The sequence below is a fragment of the Thermobia domestica genome, chromosome 4 (assembly GCF_964235325.1).
Source record: "Thermobia domestica chromosome 4, izTheDome1.hap1.1, whole genome shotgun sequence".
NCBI lineage: Eukaryota > Metazoa > Arthropoda > Insecta > Zygentoma > Lepismatidae > Thermobia > Thermobia domestica.
In genome coordinates this window covers 174,624,763-174,642,762 of record NC_137457.1, presented here as the reverse complement: position 1 = coordinate 174,642,762, position 18,000 = coordinate 174,624,763, and the positions used below count along the sequence as shown (strand labels likewise).

Sequence of the window (18,000 nt, the reverse complement as noted above, 5' to 3'; positions counted from 1 at the left end):
AGTCATTCAGATTTGTGTGGAGAGACCGGTAATTGGCTTCACTCGTCTCCAGAGCTCACATCTTCCAAAATGTATCAACGTTGTAGAGTTCAACACAGACAAGCAATATTTATATTTTATGTGTAATGCACTTGCAAATGGAATCAAAAATTTAATCGTTTAATCCATGTATATATGAGATTGATAAGGTTGACTGCTCTTCGGACGCTGACTCCTTAAGCAATACACCATTACTCGCTTTTACTTCAAGTTTCTTCTCTATGGCGAGAAAGTTTGAAGACGGAAATCGTTAAATTTAACTAGTTCTGGATTAAACAATTGGTCACGGGAAGAGACAGAAGAAACTCTTAGGAAGCTGAATCGGTTGCCGAATTTCTGCCTCTTAACAACATTTACCGTTTTTGTTCTACGGAAATCAATGTTCACAGCGGAAGAAGTATTGTGCAGGGGATTAGGTGTTTTTTTAGCTTCGTACTGGGGATTGGGATGGTGTGTTCTCTTAGGAACCTGGATCGATTACAGTAAATCTCTCGTTGGTATGCATTACCGTATTTTTTCTTTGACGACAGAAGTTGAAACGAAAGTTCTGAATTAGAGTAAGTTCCGATTTCAATCTAGTATGAACTGAGAAAATGATATTTTTCTTGGAAAATTCAATCAATTGCAAGAAACACCTTTCAATATAATTTTCCGAATTTACTTAATCCATTTGAAGCCGGAAGTAGTATTTGAAATTTCAAACATTTAATGGAGAGTTGCGGAAAATAATGATTAAACCGGGAATCATTCAATATAACCTCTCCCGGTTTGAATAGAGGATTAATGGATAAGATACAACCTACTATTGGGGGCTGAGTCAATGGCAAAGGAGATCATTGCTAGATCGCTTCACGTTCATTCCCTAAAAATGAGAATTGAAACCTAAAGTAGTATTTAATTTGTACTACTTCTAATTTCGATAGATTGTTGTGCTTTGTAACTACGCTCTCTTCGTCCCCAGAATAGATTGCAAAAAACACTCGCCGCCACATATTATTATTTTTCTTCACGACGATAAGTGTTGAAACCAAAAATAGTTGATTTGAAGCACTTCCGATTTGATAAGATGGTTAATGAAGAAGGAAGGTACTCTTGAGGCAATACATCGATTGCAGGAAATCCCATCTCCATATCTCTTATCTTTTTCACTCTATGGAAATCTGTATTGACACCGTTTCTCATTTTGGTACATTTCGGGATAGTGATATCTTGCGTTCAGGCGCTGTTTTTTAAACCGATTCTCGCTATACGTTATCATTTCATTCTATAGCGATAAAGTTCAACCCGAAATGACTAATTTAGACAGTTTATAGTTTGAATAGTCACATAATAGAGAAAATGCAATCTATTCTTGGACAGTTAATTTAAAGCAACAAATCACATCTCGACATCCCTCACAAAATTTTTGGTTCTGGTAGGAACAGAGCTCTTCTATAAGACTTCTGAAGCTTATACATGCCATAGTTTGGTAGTCTAAAAATGAGTGGAAACTTTCAAGGAGGATCGGTATGAATTTCTATTGATATATTCCATTATTTCCAAAAAATTAAAATAGCATTGTTACTGATGATATTTCGAAGAGAAAGTGATTTCTTGTAACACAATATTACTTAATACGTACATCAAGTTGGGATATAATCATGTTACTTCTACTACATGTTTATCCTAAACCTGGAGAGGGAGTTTAAAATACTTGCCAAAAATATAGGATCTAATGATCTGCTCAATTTAGAAAAGTAAAACTGAATGTAAAATTACCAGTAAAAGTCAACCATCAGGTACTTAAGCGTTTTAGGAATCTCTGACTTTAAGGAAAGAAATTATAATTTTCTACAATTTTCCTCTCCAAATCCAAATTTATATTATTTACCTAAATATGATAAGTAGACGGTTCAAGTTTTTGAAATATGTTTTTAGTGTTCTGTATTGCACCTAGATTTATTTCAAAAACCCGTGAGTTCTCTGTCCTAAATGCGTTTAATTGCGAGTACATCGTATTCGAAATCAATTCATTTCTAAAGGGTTGATCGGGAAGATAAATGTATCTATCAGTTAATAAAAGTGTCATTGGAGTTAAAGGCTAAGTAGAGAAATAATAAATATATTATTATGTTCATAAATATTCTTGTACATTGGAAATCTTGTATTCGGATATATAATTTGGTGGAGATTTACTTAAAGTTTTATTTGAAATATATATACATAGACGACGATATTTTAGCATTACTCTCTGAAAAACTATCTATAGAAAAATATGGTTACTATAGTTACTGTTTTTGTAGCAAATGCTTTAATAAGTGTACTTTTATCACTAACTTCACAAAATAATATGTCTGAGTGTGAGAAGACGTATTAGTGTAACTAATATATTTTCCGAAGGGGTTTTACCAGTGTTACCTGAGAATTGAAACAGAATTTTAAATACACAGTTTCATATTGTACTCCATTCTTGAGGAGCAAAGTGTTCAAGAAGGAACCGCCCCATCTCTCACCCTCTTCAAATTATGCTTACTAGGGAGAGGGTGTAAATTCCACATTGATAATTATTGCACCTTCTGTCACGCGTCATTTTGAATTTATTGTATCCGGGAACATAAATAACACAATTCACACACTCCTTCTATACATGCATAATATTTACTATGGGGCATTCATTTATCCATGCATTATGTTATATTCTAAAGATCTAGAGTCATTAGTGTACAGCACAATATAAGTTCATAGACACTTTTAATTTGATGTTGGTGTCTGACGAACTTATTTAGGAGCTTCAATTCCATTAATTACTAAAGTCTAAGTTTATTTGATTTCATAAAGACATTATCGTCTCTTTCAGCAGCTAAACTATATGAGACTTGAACTTATAACGTAACTTGCTTCTTCAACCACATGAGCTCTTCCGGAAAACGCCAAAACCAAGTACGCTAAGGCGTTACCAAAGATAGAACTTGAACTAGTGTCTTTAATGTGAATATTACAAATGTATTAGTGTTAATATATTGTGTAACTACAGAATTTTCTTCTCAATTGCAGGAACTATTTTACTACAAAATTAAAATCATGATGCTTTTGAGACAGCATTTAGTAAATTCAGCTATTATTCTTTTATGTTTTGAAATGGGATATGTCTCCTCTACTTATTGCAATACTTTAAATATTGACACCGGAAGCATTAAGAATGAATCTGGACATTGGATCTATGAAATGAAAGCCAACTTTTTGGGAGAAACACCACATACTTGGAATGTGGATGTCCAAAGGGTGACCGAGGAATATAGTGGCAATAGGCACATAGTACTTTCAGCTGTACTAATTGGTAAGAAATGCTTTTACATGACTGAATATATAGCTTAAGGAAATCCAGTAAGGTATATGCAGATTTGGTGAGGTACCTCAAAATTATATTGTGTCTATTACTCCGATGTTCGAAAATTATATCGACTTAAGAAAAATATTTTTAATTCTTGTATTATATTGTAGGATATTTGAAATATTTTTCTATTATGCAACAGCTTGCAATAATGATCAGGAAGTATATTTACCAAACAGTACTTATAAACAGAGGATTACTTGGATCATTTAAATATTTGAAATATTTTTTCTAATGTATTATGGTTACTTGCCTCTTCTTAAAATAGTTTTAAAACAATCTACTATTCTCATAAATTCATTTACAGTTGTTTAATTAAATCAATATGGAAAGAGTCGATTAAGTTCTTAACAGTTCTCTGTGGTAGTATAGAAATGAGTTTGTACCTGGATGATATAGGAATCACCGTGTGTCTCGTTGAAAGTTTGTCCATCGGTGCGTTACTAGAACTAAGTTGCCACCAAGTACATTTGGATGGATAATATCGTCTCTATTGGTGTTCTTATTGTACTCCCAATTCGTTCCGCTTTCTCATCCCAACAATTCTTTCATTATATTTCATTTGCCTTAATTATAGTCTCCGTTAACCTAGAGAGCATAACGTAAGACGTTAAACTGAAAACTTTGACTTGATTTTCTCTATATATTCCTTTGTCCTGGCAACCCTGACACACTGCTGAGGAAATACGTAGGTGTTGAAAGATTAAAAAAGAGAAGGAAATTAAAGATAAGGGTGTGAAATAAGTTGCTTAGTTCATATGTTCATTTTGATCTAGTAGTAGTGCTCTCGGTGGAGCAACTCAATTACTTTGCCGAAATTGTTATGACTTCTCTCTTTAAAATCTTCAGAATAATTAATGATATTTGGATGGGTATGAATCTAGACTAAAATAAATACAAATAAGTATTTAATTCGAAATATATTAGCAAACTATATATATATATATATATATATATATATATATATATATATATATATATATATATATATATATATATATCATAAAATATATTTATATTTTTCGTAAACCGTCCAATACTTACAAATTATCATATTCTAGATTACGTATATCACTAAAATAAATATAACGTTGTTTCCTTGCTATCACGAATCTAGATTAATTTCTGTAAAACGAAGAGTTCCGCTCAAAACTATATAAAGAAATTTCATATCATTTTCGCCTTTTCGTAATTTGTTAGTTGTGAATTTTAAAAATATTTGGTATTTTTCTAGTGAAAAGAGTACGAAATAGAGAAAAATAGGAAACAATAACTTTCCGTAGTGGCGTGACGTGTGAATGAAAAGTTTCAGCAAAGACAATTGTTAGGAATATAAACGTTCATCCGACATGCTGACGTGAATTCCCAGCTGCTATCTTTTCGAAAAGAACGTTACCGTAAAAGAGAATACCATAACTTTTACTTTGAAATTATGGAGACTCAATCACTCTCTCTTGAAGAAAGATAATGGAAATAAATGAACTTAAGAAAATTAAGTGATGCATATACATTATTAAATCATTCTGGTAAGCAACCTTATAGAATCAAAGAGTTACTTGTCTGCGGTGCTTATGTGTTAACAAACGGAACAAGAAATTTCATTTTCTCGTAAGTCGTATACGTTTTATGATATACGAGCCAGACAGTCCTTGCTTAAAATAGCTTCCTTTGCAGCAGCGTGAAAAACTAATAGGGGAACAATGGTCCTCAACAAACATTTTTGCTAATATAAATGCAATACCATAATTAATGAAATAAAAGATAAGTATTCACACAGTTATCGCGACATATTTAACAAATAACAACTCAGAAAAATGTGCCTATAAGAAATAGCTCTGACCATTCCATCTAGTTTAAATGTATAGCTGGACAGCTACAAAACATAACTGTATTTTCATACATGTTTTACTACAATGTAGTTAACTGCCCTATACTAAGTTTCGAGATTTAGATATGAAGAAGGTTGGAAAAATCTGCTGGAAAGAGAAAGTAAGAAATAAGGAAGTTTTAAGAAGAGTGAAATAGAAAGGAAGACTGCTAAAATCATATTAATATCAGATTCGTATATCATATTAATACAAGAAAAGGAAAACAAATTGGTTAGTACAATGTCTAAGAAGACTTGATTTATTAAGATATACTTTAAAAGGATTAGCTTCTAAAAGAAGAAAAGGGGAGAAGATGTATGATATGAATGTCAAACATTCTGATGACTTAACAAAACCTAACGCTAATAATAGAAATGAATGACTTGTTCCATTGCATCATGATGGAACAGGGTTACCAGATAGTTTTGTTCTAAACAGTTCTGAATCTTTCCGAAAGCGTTCTTTACCATTGAGTGCAAGAATTTTCGAACTAGAAAAATATTCAAACCAAAATTTTAAATAAACAATTTCATTCAAAATGTCTAAACGAAAACTTTTCAAACAAAATGTTCAAACTAAATGCTTCTACCAAAAAATCCAAACAAAATTTTGAATATAATAATTTTTAGAACTAATTTTTCAAACTAAAAATTTTGACACAAAATTTCCGAACATAAAAATTACAAATAAAAATTTTGAAACTTCATTTTCAAGCAAAAATTTTGAATCAATTTTTCAAAGCAAAATTTCCAAGTAAGGCGGTATTTAATAATAGGATTAACAAACAAACAAATAAAATAAACAGTTTTGGTTATATTTATCACTGAGTTCAAAGCCAACGGAAATGTTCAAAGTAAAATTTTCGAACTAAAACTTTTCACCCAAGATTTTAAAACAGTAACGCATAAATGTTAAACGAAACTTAAAACTCAATGCAGGAAATATTTGAAAATCAACAGGTAATCGAATTGCATGAAAGATAGTGATCAGCCAATCAAATTGCATAAAAGATAGAGATCAGCGAATCATAAAGATATGAAACTCGTCAACCACTCAATTGCATGGAAGATAGTGATCAGTAAAGAACGGAATTAATGGCAAAATGCCATAAGTGCCATTTTTGCAGTTTTCATGATATTTTCAGGAGAAACGCCATTTTGCGATATGTTGCAATTGTCACAGGATTTCTCTTCCAGTATTGTTTATTTACTCATGGATGACAGTATACCACAGACGTGAGTCGCTCTTATTTGGCCAAGCGATCTCGGTGTCTGATAATAAGTGGTATATTTCATTTGGAATGTGACAAGTGGGGGGCGGGGAATATAGTGGGTATTCAATTCTTGGAATTTTGAAGTAGTGTTTGGTTCACTTTCTAGAAGTAGTAGCCAGGTGGGCAGTTATTGTGAATCTTATGCGTGTGTGATACAGAACTGGTACTTATGTGCGTTTCAGTATTTCAAGATGCCTAAAGTTGGTCTTTGTAGGCGACAGAAGTTGGAAAATTTTGTGAGTGAGTTCGGGCGTACTGTGTATTCAACAGACAGTTCAGTACTGTTTTGTAAGTTATGCGAAATTGTGGTTTCCGCTGAAAAGAGTTTTTGGTAAAACACTATATAAGCACTGCAAAACACAATTCTGCAAGGACAATCAAACAAGCTGGTGAGAATGTTAAAAATCTTCCTGCAAGAATCATGAATCCCAGTTTTGAAGATGATCAGTGTGAAGCTTTAATTAAAGTGGACATTCCTTATGTTTAAGTTAGAAAATGTTGTCTTTAGACACTTTATCGAGAAATACACAAAGCAAAAAGTTGCAAGTGAATCATCTTTGAGAATGACTTCCTCTTATACCGCGACAAAAATATATGGATTTCAATTGGTAAAAGATGCGATATTAAAGGAGGTACCATTGAAAACGTTGTAATTGGAACCTTGGGAGGGGAAGGATAATCACAAATATTTTTTTGACTTAAACAGAAGTTGTGGAGAAAGTAAATGGCTCGAGAGTTGCACAGTTTTTTTTTATTTTTTTTTTTTTTTTACAAAATCGCTGAATATTTTGTGGCCAGAATGAGTAAAATACGATAAATTCCTACTTTTTGTCACAGACGGAGCTGCATACATGAAAAGAGCAGCAAAAGCTTTTAAGCGTTTATTCCAATTATGCTGCCTCCAATTATCACCTGTCTTAAACACACACTACATAGAATATCAGAGGAAGTTCGTTCTCATTTTCCTGAAGTTGACCTTTTGGTGTCAAATGTGAAAATGGTATTTCTTAAAGCTCCGTCGCGAAAAAGTGCGTTCCGCGAATTAGTCCCTAAACTTCTGCTTCCACCACAGCCTGTCTTAGCGAGTTGGGATACATGGATTACAGTTGTTCTTAATTATGCTAACAACATTGAATCCATCAAAAGGATCATTGAAATTTTGGATGAGGAAGATGCGTCTTCAATTAAGGTTGCTCAAAGTTTGCTTAAGAAGAATTCCTTGAAACGGAACGTATCTTTATTGCAACACATTTTGCATAGTTACCAGATGCTAATGTCAATCTTAGAAAAAAAGAACACACTCTCGCTAGGTCTCTGGAAACCTTCCATGTTACTGTCAACGATCTAAGTATTGTACCTGGTGACAAGGGCGAGTACATTTGACTTTAGTGCGATCGTGTTGTAAGTGCTAATCCAGATTTGGGAAAATTGAAGGACATAGAGAGTGTTATGGAAAGTGATGCTGATTTAATTGTTGACAGTAACATGGATCCTTCCCAAACTACATGTTTCAAGTATGCTCCAATGACATCTGTAGGTGTGGAAAGATCATTTTCTCATCTAAAGCGAATTCTTTCTGGCAAGAGTCTTTCAACGTCTTTTCCTTTAAATCTTAAAAACATGTTAATAATTTCAGAGACCAAAAATACGAATAAAAATTCGTAAGTGAAGATAAACTGCTAGTGTAGTGTAAAATGACTTCACTTTAGTATTTCTTGTGCTTTGGCTGTTTGTGCTAATGTAACCGCGTATGACTAAAATGAGATAATGTTTTATAAATTATTGTTTTATCGTTACTACTAAAAAATAGCGAACGAATTGTTAGATGTCGTCCCTTCACGGATTGCGCAAGTCTCCAGAATATCAAGTGGTAAATAGAAAGTGCAAAATAAAAAAAAATATATTCGATTAGTAAACGAATTATAGCCTATTTTAGCTTTTATATATTTTTGTATTTATTTAGTTCCCCAAATTTGTGATTGCTTGTTTATTTTATTTTGCCTTTTCCTTCCATTTTTGAGTGTCCATTTTGCAATCTTGCCAGCCATATTCCATCTATTATTTCGCCACTAATTCCGCGCTTTAGTGATCAGCAATCAATTTTCATCAACAACAACTGTGCTAGTGATTAGAAAATCAGATTATATCAGCTTAGACAGTGAATTGGACTACATTTCAAAGTGTTGTAGCATATTAGGTATATCATGTGTTAAAATACAGCTTTTAGACCATGAGTCATAACTACAACTCTAAGATTAAATAAGGTTTCCTATGTTATTTCTAAATACAGTATAAAATGACATGTTTCAAGTTTTTAAAATGACACTGTAATCCCTTTAAGTAGCAGAATTCTCGAAAACGCTGTAGCAAATGCACAAGGCGACTTCATTAAGCAAAAGTTTATAAACCTACTTTCATTTCCCTGACTAGAAAAACATTTTATTTTCGGCATATATATTAACTCCCTCGCCCTCTTAGGATGAAAATTTTACGACTGACATGGGTGAAACCCGGCGCAAGCTAGTGCTAACTATGTTCGAAAATTCATTTCAATAAATCAGTCATTTTCCATGATGATGGGACAGGAATGGTATTTCTGGAAACGCTGGGTTGCATGTCTACTTGGTTTTATATAAAATTCCATCTTCATAACTTGAGAGAGTTGTAAACAGTAGCGTACGCAGGAATTTACTTCGGGGCGTATGTGGTTCGTGTCCTGTGAATCCCTATGAGGGCTTAGGGGTTTACAATGGTCCGGGATTCAATCCTCTATGTATTGAATGTCTCCTTTAGGCATTAATAGATGTTTGAACATTTCACTTAAGCCAACCATATAGCCACTGGACAGTACGGTTCAGAGTTTGGGTCAGAACATTCTGCGAAACTGACGTAAAGAGTGATTCCAATTGTATATCTCATGCCAATACAATTTAATAATACGAATCTTATTACATTAGATAGACATAAATTATTTATGCTCAAAAGAAGAGGTAAATTAAATTCTCTTAAACTATACAAGATAAATCCTAGATCATTGTGATTATTTTGACAAAAGATATGAGAAATTTTATTTTTCACTTTAATTGACAACACTGAAATTACACAAACACATATTAAATTACATTTTGGCTCTTCGATTTCAATAATGGAAAATGATAGTGCAATTATACACTTTGCACAATTATTCTTATTACTAATGTCTGGATTTGTAACTAATTACAAATTTTTCCTTCATATGTAGGTTCGACAAATCCTAAAATGTTTTTGATTCACACCTGTAGGTTGCTTCAGCTCAAGTATCATATTACAGATTTTTACATATTTTGACCAATATTACATATTTTTATTGTTTCTACATTTTTTAAATAAAACTGTCTTAAAATTTTGCGTTTACTGAAATTTTAATTTAAAATAAAAAATAAACTTTCCAACTATGCAAGGCTTGCATCTAGATTCAACTTTTTGATGTCTAACCTTTCGTTTCTTTCCCGAAAGAGAAATCTCTCTCTCTTTTTTTTTCTTATTTGCCACACATTTTTTTTTCGCAGACTTTTCGCCAATAACAAGAGAAATATTAGAAGAAACAAGTAGAAATCTTCCCTCCGGGTCCATTAGCAGCGCCCTTTATTCTCAACTCTTGGGAAAAAAGATCACGTGCCTGACAGGCGACTGACCAGGAAATTCCTAAAATGAAGTCAATTTGATTGTTATCGGAGGTCGGACGGGAAAGAAGACAAAAGCAAATCCTGCAATTCAAGTTAAAACTGTATGCTAGTCTGCTTCCAGGAATTTACTGAAAGAGTTCGCTCCAAGAAGCTGGCGACAATATCAATATCAGAGCAGGTAATCTAAGCTTTCAAAGAACTTTGCTTGTTCAACTGAATAACAGAAGAACAGTATTCTAGTATTGGATTTGCAAAACGCACGTGTTCTGTATTGACCGTCGAAGTTAGAAATGGTTCTGGTTGCCTCAACTTTATCCGCGAAATTGCAGTCGTGGGTAACTATCGATGACGCGTTTCCTACGAACGATAAAGTGGTGTTGTCCAACGTGTGTGATGAAAAATGGATGTTCTATGAAATCTCAGTTAGGAAAACATGTACGAAGCTCACTCCAGGAAGAAATAAAAATTTGCGAACTGCAAAAAAAAAAAAAAAAAAAAAAAAATTCTTGACACAAATGCATTAACATACTTCAGTGAGTGAGTTTTTCAAATACTTGTGCCAAGCAATGGTGACACAAATCCATCAAGATACTTCAGTGAGTGAGATTTTCAAATACTTGTGCCAAGCAATGATAGCACCAAACATTACTGGAAACAAAGTTCAAGTGCTAAAATAACGTGCTTTTCTGGAGAAGTACTGCAGGCGTCTAATTCCTCACGAATCCACTCTTCGAAAGTGTTATTTCGAAGTTCATTATAGGGAAGCTATAGATACCATTAGGGCAGAAATAGGTAGTTAATATATTTGGATTTCTGTGGAAGAAACAATAGACGTTTTGAGACTTTATGTAAGAAATTTAGTGATTGGAAAGTTCAGTGAAGGTGCTCCATCTAAATCCTACCTTATTGCGAGAAATTGCTGGAACTCACGAATCATTGCACGATTGCTCGCTTTGTAAACGATGGTCTTAAGGAGTTGTGGCCGGGAGGAGTTCAGGAGGGAAAAAATCCTTGTTCTCTGTACAGACAGTGCAGCGTACATGTTAAAAGCAGGCTAGAGCACTTACAGTTTTTTTACAATCACTTAATTCATTCCACTTGTATGGCCGATGCTCTTCAACGTGTTGCGGAAGAACTGAGAGACAAATTTTGCGAAATAAATCAACTAGTTTCTTCCACGAAAAAAATGCTTGTTAAGGCGACACAACGTGTTAAACTTTACAGAGATTAACTGCCAGACGTAATACTTCTTCGGAGGCTGTGCTAACCCGATGGGACACTTTAATAAATTTCTACAGCGAACATTTTCAAAAAATTAAGCCTGTTGTTCATTCATTTCAATCGGAGTCTTCTGTGTCAGTTGACACTGCTCAGAAACTGTATAATGACTCAAAAGTAGCGTGTGAAATTGCATACATAGACAGCAAATTTGGTTGGCAAGCATTAAAACCTAGAGACTGTTGGCGGTCTCTTCCGGAATCCATGGAAATAATAGAGGACGCAAAGAGGCTACTGCAAGGTGTGTGTGGAGATGTAGGGGAAAAGGTTCGAATGAAACTAAATGCAGTGCTGGAAAGAAACCCGGGTTACGACAGCCTATTGTCAGTGTGTGAGATTCTCAGTGGTGCAACAAGAACCCTCCGTGAAGATATTTCCCTTAACTACATCCCTCTGTTGAAATACGAACCTGTTACCGCATGTGATGTGGAGAGATCGTTCTCTGCATACAAGATCGTATTTTATCCGATCGCAGACAAAATTTACTTCTGATTATTTGGAAATGTATCTTGTAACCCATTGTGCAACAACACACAGTTGAACTGCAGGCACATCTTTTGTAAGTCCTTTATTTCAAATGAAGAATGTTCATTAGTGGAAATATTCTTCAATCTTAGTTAAGCTGGTTTTGTTTAAAATATATAGTACTGCTTTTCCCTGCGTGAAATAAATATATATAAAACAATACATTTCGTCCTAAGTTGCTTTTAGTATTTAAATGTGTATATTGCGTATAATTCATTTCAAGATTGGGACGTGGTGACGGATACGAATTTAGTGAATGTCTCTAGATTTGAAACGGGACCACACCACACCACATGAGATTTCTGACGTACAACTGCCGTATGCATAGCTTTTCTTGGGACTTTTCTGTTTCTCTCTAGCCGATCACATTTTCCTTCATTCGCGTATAATTTTTATTATCCTACAATCAGTCACGTCAGTGACGTATGGCTGTCTCAGCTGTTCAAGTATTTCACTTCATTGGGAGACTTGCATTAAGCAGGATGAAGAGTAGTAGAATTTCCTTCTTATTTTCATAATTCGGTTAAATACTGCATACTCATACGCCCCTTAATATTACGTTTTCATAAATTTGCAACATATCTAATATTACATATTCTTATATACTTTACATGCTTCTTACATTTTAAGCGATTTTTGTTACATATTTATGTTCATATTTAGGGGGATAATATTACATAAAAATCCGGACTATACTTATTACATTCGCGGAAGATGGGGTAGTCGCGAGCCACCCGTTGAACTTCACTACATCGTACGTGTTTTTATTATTTAGCACTTTCACTTCCCACCTACTTTGATGCTGAAGAAAAATAATTTCTGGAGCTTCCAGGGGGATGTACTTAAAGCTGGAGGGATGAGATTCCTTACTTTCCATATTATCTGCACCATTCAAACTTTTGATGCGCTAAATACTGTAATTTACTGCATTACGTAGGTGAAATAATTCGCTTAATGTTGTACGTCTGTGCATCCAGAGCTGACTGGCTGGCTCTTTTTTAATCTCGCCGTGCTTCTACCAAGCAGAGGGCCTCACAATGCCACCTGTTGATGTCCGAGCTAAAACTAAATATGGCAACCTATCGGAGGGAATGTTTGGAGACGAGGTTTGCTTTCTTTGCTGGATTTAACACCTTATTTGGAGAATCAAGTAGGTCCATCAAGACTTCCGTCGCAGACGCAACACACACACACATATCCATATTCGTTAGTTTGCTGAGAAGAAAAATTCTTAAAAGTTTCAGTTAAATATTTAAAATGTTTTAAATAACATTCGATGAATTAAACTATATAGGCGGTCCAAATTCAATATGGGGTATTTTATATTAAAAGCCCTAAACTGGCACCTAAAATTAAGCTAAATTTACACAAAAGTCGAAATTGCAGGAGGGGGGTCCGAATCCCCTGGATCAACCCCTGCGTACGTCCATCCTTGTAACAGTCTTTATTTTAGCAAGTATTTTAGACCTTGATAACCCTCCCTTAGGATATGCATTTCAGTGAACGTGACATGATGAAACTGCTCTAGAATAGTTTTAAATAGGTTCAGTAATTCTCCTCAAACATTCTTTGTTGATAAGGCAGGCAAAGTCGCTTTGATTGTAAATAAATACGCATTCTTCTGTTTAAAAAGAGAATTTTAAAAACTCTGAAATACATATTCCATTCTTTTAAGTTCAGTGTTTATATACCGAATTTCGAATTTCAAATTTATGCGAATTTGATATGCCATGATATTTTCTCAATAAATAGTGGTAAAATTAATACTATAGAAATCGTCCCTTTTCTACCACTTTAAGAGCGGAGTTTCCGGAAACATACGTTCAATTACTTTTAGTTAAGAAATCAAGTACCAAAGTTCACACCTCAATCAAATCCTTACATTCGGCATTTCCTGCATAAATAGTGGGAATAATAGTGGGTAGAACCTATCCCCCACTCCTCTCTTAGGATAAAAATTTTCGGAAAGAGTATAGTCGAGCCAAAATACGGTTTGACCTGGGCAAAATTGCAACCTTTAGTTTTACACCTGTTTTTTGTTTAGGTATCTCACCTGATCAAAATATCCAATATCCGACAAAATCGAACCACGGGAACACTCCTAAAAACGGTTTTCAAAATGGCGGACCATAGTTTTGGGAAAATCGTAGACCTTTAAGTTGGCGGCTCTAGTGGCCCTCTTAATTGACACAGAGACATGAATCATACCTCGCTGGAACGCTCACAGACCATAAATTGCAACTAAATGACTTTTGTACCCATCATGCCCAACCCTTAGAAAAAGAAGAAGAAATTCGATTTTTGTTTTTTAATTGATATTTCTTGAACCCTGGCAACCCTGTACTTCCTCATACGCCAGCAGAAAAATTCCTACGCGTAGACCAGACATTGGTAACAATAATATAAAAAAAATAAAGGACGTAGGTTCAACAGTAAGGGAGATAAAAATTCGGAACCGCTGAACAAGGAGGGTCACTGTATATTTTTTTACTGTGGTATAACTTCTATTTCGTAGGTCTAGCATCCTCTCTAATTGACACAGAGACATGAAGCATACCGCGTTAGAAAGCTTATGAAACCACCTTGCCAACGACGTATCGTTTGTGCCCTCTGTGTCCAACCTGTAGAAAAAGGAGAAGTAGAATTAAAAATTGGGAAAATCTACACTTTTACATTTCTTGGGCTCTGGCAACAATGATAATCGTTCTACGCACGAAAAAAAATCTTGTTTCTTTCTTTAAATCAAAGGTCGCTTTAATATAAGTACTATACATAAAACAAAAGACATTCTTAAGCAAAAGAATGAGAATAACGAAAGTCTTTAGGAGGCAAATTACACATCTACATCGTCATTGCCTACGCTAACACTCCTCACCAGATTTATTTAAACAATTGAAACATTCAGTTTCTTGGCATACGCCGCAAGCAATAGCAAATAGAAGGTCATACCATAATACAGTGTAGAAGACAATTCGTTTTATAGAAACATAACACCTATATATAAAGCAAAAATATTCTAAGTCAAAAGAATGGGAAGACGAAATACTTTGGGAGGCAAATTACACATCTACATCGTCATCGTCATCGCCTACGCTAACACTGTCCTCACCATATTCATTTAAACAGTTAAGACATTCAGTTTCTTTGCACACACCACTAGCAATAGTACATGGAAGGGCATGCTTTCTGCAAGTACAATACGTTCTTGCACACCCGGTAGCACAGTTGCAATGAACAATGGTGAGCAAATTCCATACCCATCAAACACGATGGTTGATGTGCCATATTTACGAACCGTATACTCAGCAAATGATACAGCGATATTGTCGTACGAACTGCCTTTACACCATGGTAGTCTATGTAACAGAGATCCTCCGTCTAAGACATACAGAATATTCTCTGACTCCGTTTCCTCAAACGTGCAAGCAGCAGACTCAACTGTGCGGTCTGCTGCTTGCTGAACTCTAGTATCGCATGGGCCAGTGGGGCTGTGTCTGCCTTACGTATCATGCTGGGTGACTCAAATAAATCTGGTGGGTAGGCACATAATTCATGCGCTAAGGTCTCCTCTAAAGATGTGCTGCCTGCATTAACGACAACTAACAGTCTTTGAAACAAAAGATTCGAATCGACGGATATACCGCTGCTGATTTTAACACAGCTCGGGGATGCTAGAGTTTTGACTTTATCTGCACGTTTCCACTTCAGAGTGAACAGGTCTTTGCCAGATAGTTTCTTCGCAAGCTCTTCTCCAACTGAAAATAAATTATGGACGTTGATCGAGGAATCTGCTGTGACGCTAGTGCCAATGTTTCTCAATCAAATTCTCCGTCAAATTGTGAAATGGGCTGCAGTCCTGCAAGAATGCGACGTGTGTCACTGATATCACGTAACATTCTTGACGTTTCGGCTTTTTTATGTTGTTCGCTGGTGACATATGCTGTGTGAATAAGAGTTTGCATCGCCAGATTATACTCGGAGCATGCTGGCATTGAGAACAAGCAACAAAGATCGTTGCATCTCCGACATTCCACTCCCAAGGGTTAGACCTCCAGTGGATTTTAGCGATCTCATCAGAACCTGCTCTATGACTAAATCAGAGGACAACCCAGCCCAATAACGGTTGCCTCTTCTAATAACTCCGAACCCATTTTGAAAGCTTTCGTGAACTGTTGGATTATCCGATGGCAGCGTTAACATTGTTTGCAGGTACAAGCACGCCGACTTCAAATAATTGAAATGTCCTGCTGCAGCGAATATGGGAATGCACTCTGCTATAGCATCAAGGTGATCCTCTCAGCTTCTGTTCGGTCTGCTGCCACAAGTTTCCTTGCTGTAGTCAACATGCGCTGGTATGCAAGCCACAACTGACTTGGTTTTGATGTATTTGACATGGTGTAAAGCATTGCTTTTATGCAGCACTACGATACGGCAAAAGTTGGCACAGGTGAGGTAAAAGACTATGTCTTAGCTCCCGTTGTCAAAACTTGATAAGTCAAAATGTCCACAACACTGAGTGGCAGAACTTGATATCATTTTTAGCATCTCGAGAAATTAATTGTTAGAGGACATGTCAAATGTAGTCATCGTGATTATTGTTAAGTTGTTGTCGATAGATTTCACAACATATTTTTGTGAGTATTATATCAAATGTAATTGGAACAAACCTGAGTTTCTCTCTGCCGAAGACGAAGAATAACTAAGAAAATAATTTGGATGTGAGCGTTGTGTTGCTGTTAGAATGTTGGTTTCTGTGTTGTAATATGCAGTAGTTAGGTATCAACTTTCACGGAAGAGTAATTTGTAAGGTATAAATAAATTGGCCGTAATTTAACTTTTTTTATGTAGTGATAACGTCTCTTAATCTAGTCAGTGACTGCACGATGCAAATTCTTGACACTATAGGCAGCGATCATGCACAAATTAAGCTATCGTTGACAAGCGGCCGTTGCCTAAAGTCCAAAACAGAATACCGTACTGTCAAACGAAAAGATTCTAGCAAATAGACTTAATGCTCATCTTAAGGCATATGATCTATTACCAATACATCATTCGACCTAAATTCTCTATCAGTGAGCAACTGCTTCGTTTAACTACAGTCATCACAAATCAGTACAATAAGGGCCTTCCATCCTGTCTAAACCTCATGAACTTTGAAAAGGCATTCGATAGAGTGTGGCATTATTGCTTACTACTAAAACTACAGTCACTCCGCCTGCCCACTTGTTACCTTCGACTCATATACCCTTTTGTAAGTAACCGTATCGCATATATTCGAATAGGAGATGTACTATCAAGGCCCATTTTCCCACACACAGGTGTACCACAAGGTTCCGCCCTTATTCCATTGTTGTATATATTAGATACTTCCTTATGCCGAGCCCACCGCCTAATGTGTACATCATTCAATACGCAGACGATACTGCCCTTTTATCGCTTGGGAAAACAATCCTTGAGGTCAACAGAAACTTACAAATAACCTTAAACAACTCTTTTACTTGGTGCAGCAATTGGAAATTAACTGTTAACTCTGCGAAAACACAAGCCCTTGTTTTCCTCCCTTCAAGCCCTTGTTTTCCTTCCTGTAAAGTACACAGAAATCCTGAAAATCTTCGTGTGTCAGTAGATGGTCATTTCCTTAGACCAGCAGTTTCTGCACCATACTTAGGAGTGGCCTTTGATTCGAAACTCGCTTGGAAACCTCACTTCCAAAAACTTGCGTTCGAAGCAAAGCGCAGGTTAAATCTCCTCCGTCGCCTTACTGACACATCTTGGGGGATAAATGCGAAGTTACTACTCAATACCTATAAAGCATTCTTAAGACCTATATTAACATTTGGTCACATTGCCTGGTGTCATGTCTCACCTACGCTATACGAAAAGCTTGCAATTTTGGAACGCCATGTTATTCGCGTTACATATCGTGTTAAATTACCATATCCAAATTACCTCATGTATGAACACATTGATTTTCCCAAAATC

At 35.4% G+C, this 18,000-nt stretch overlaps 1 protein-coding gene across 1 annotated transcript in view; it reads left to right on the top strand.

Moving 5' to 3' along the window:
• The window catches only part of LOC145683832 (hemolymph lipopolysaccharide-binding protein-like), a 77,627-nt gene that overhangs the window by 21,560 nt on the left and 38,067 nt on the right, over positions 1 to 18,000 (top strand). Inside the window, exon 2 of the mRNA XM_081755428.1 lies at positions 3,073 to 3,355. Coding sequence (XP_081611554.1) covers positions 3,100 to 3,355 — 256 coding nt within the window. The 5' untranslated portion in view covers positions 3,073 to 3,099. The remainder of the gene's footprint in view (positions 1 to 3,072; positions 3,356 to 18,000) is intronic.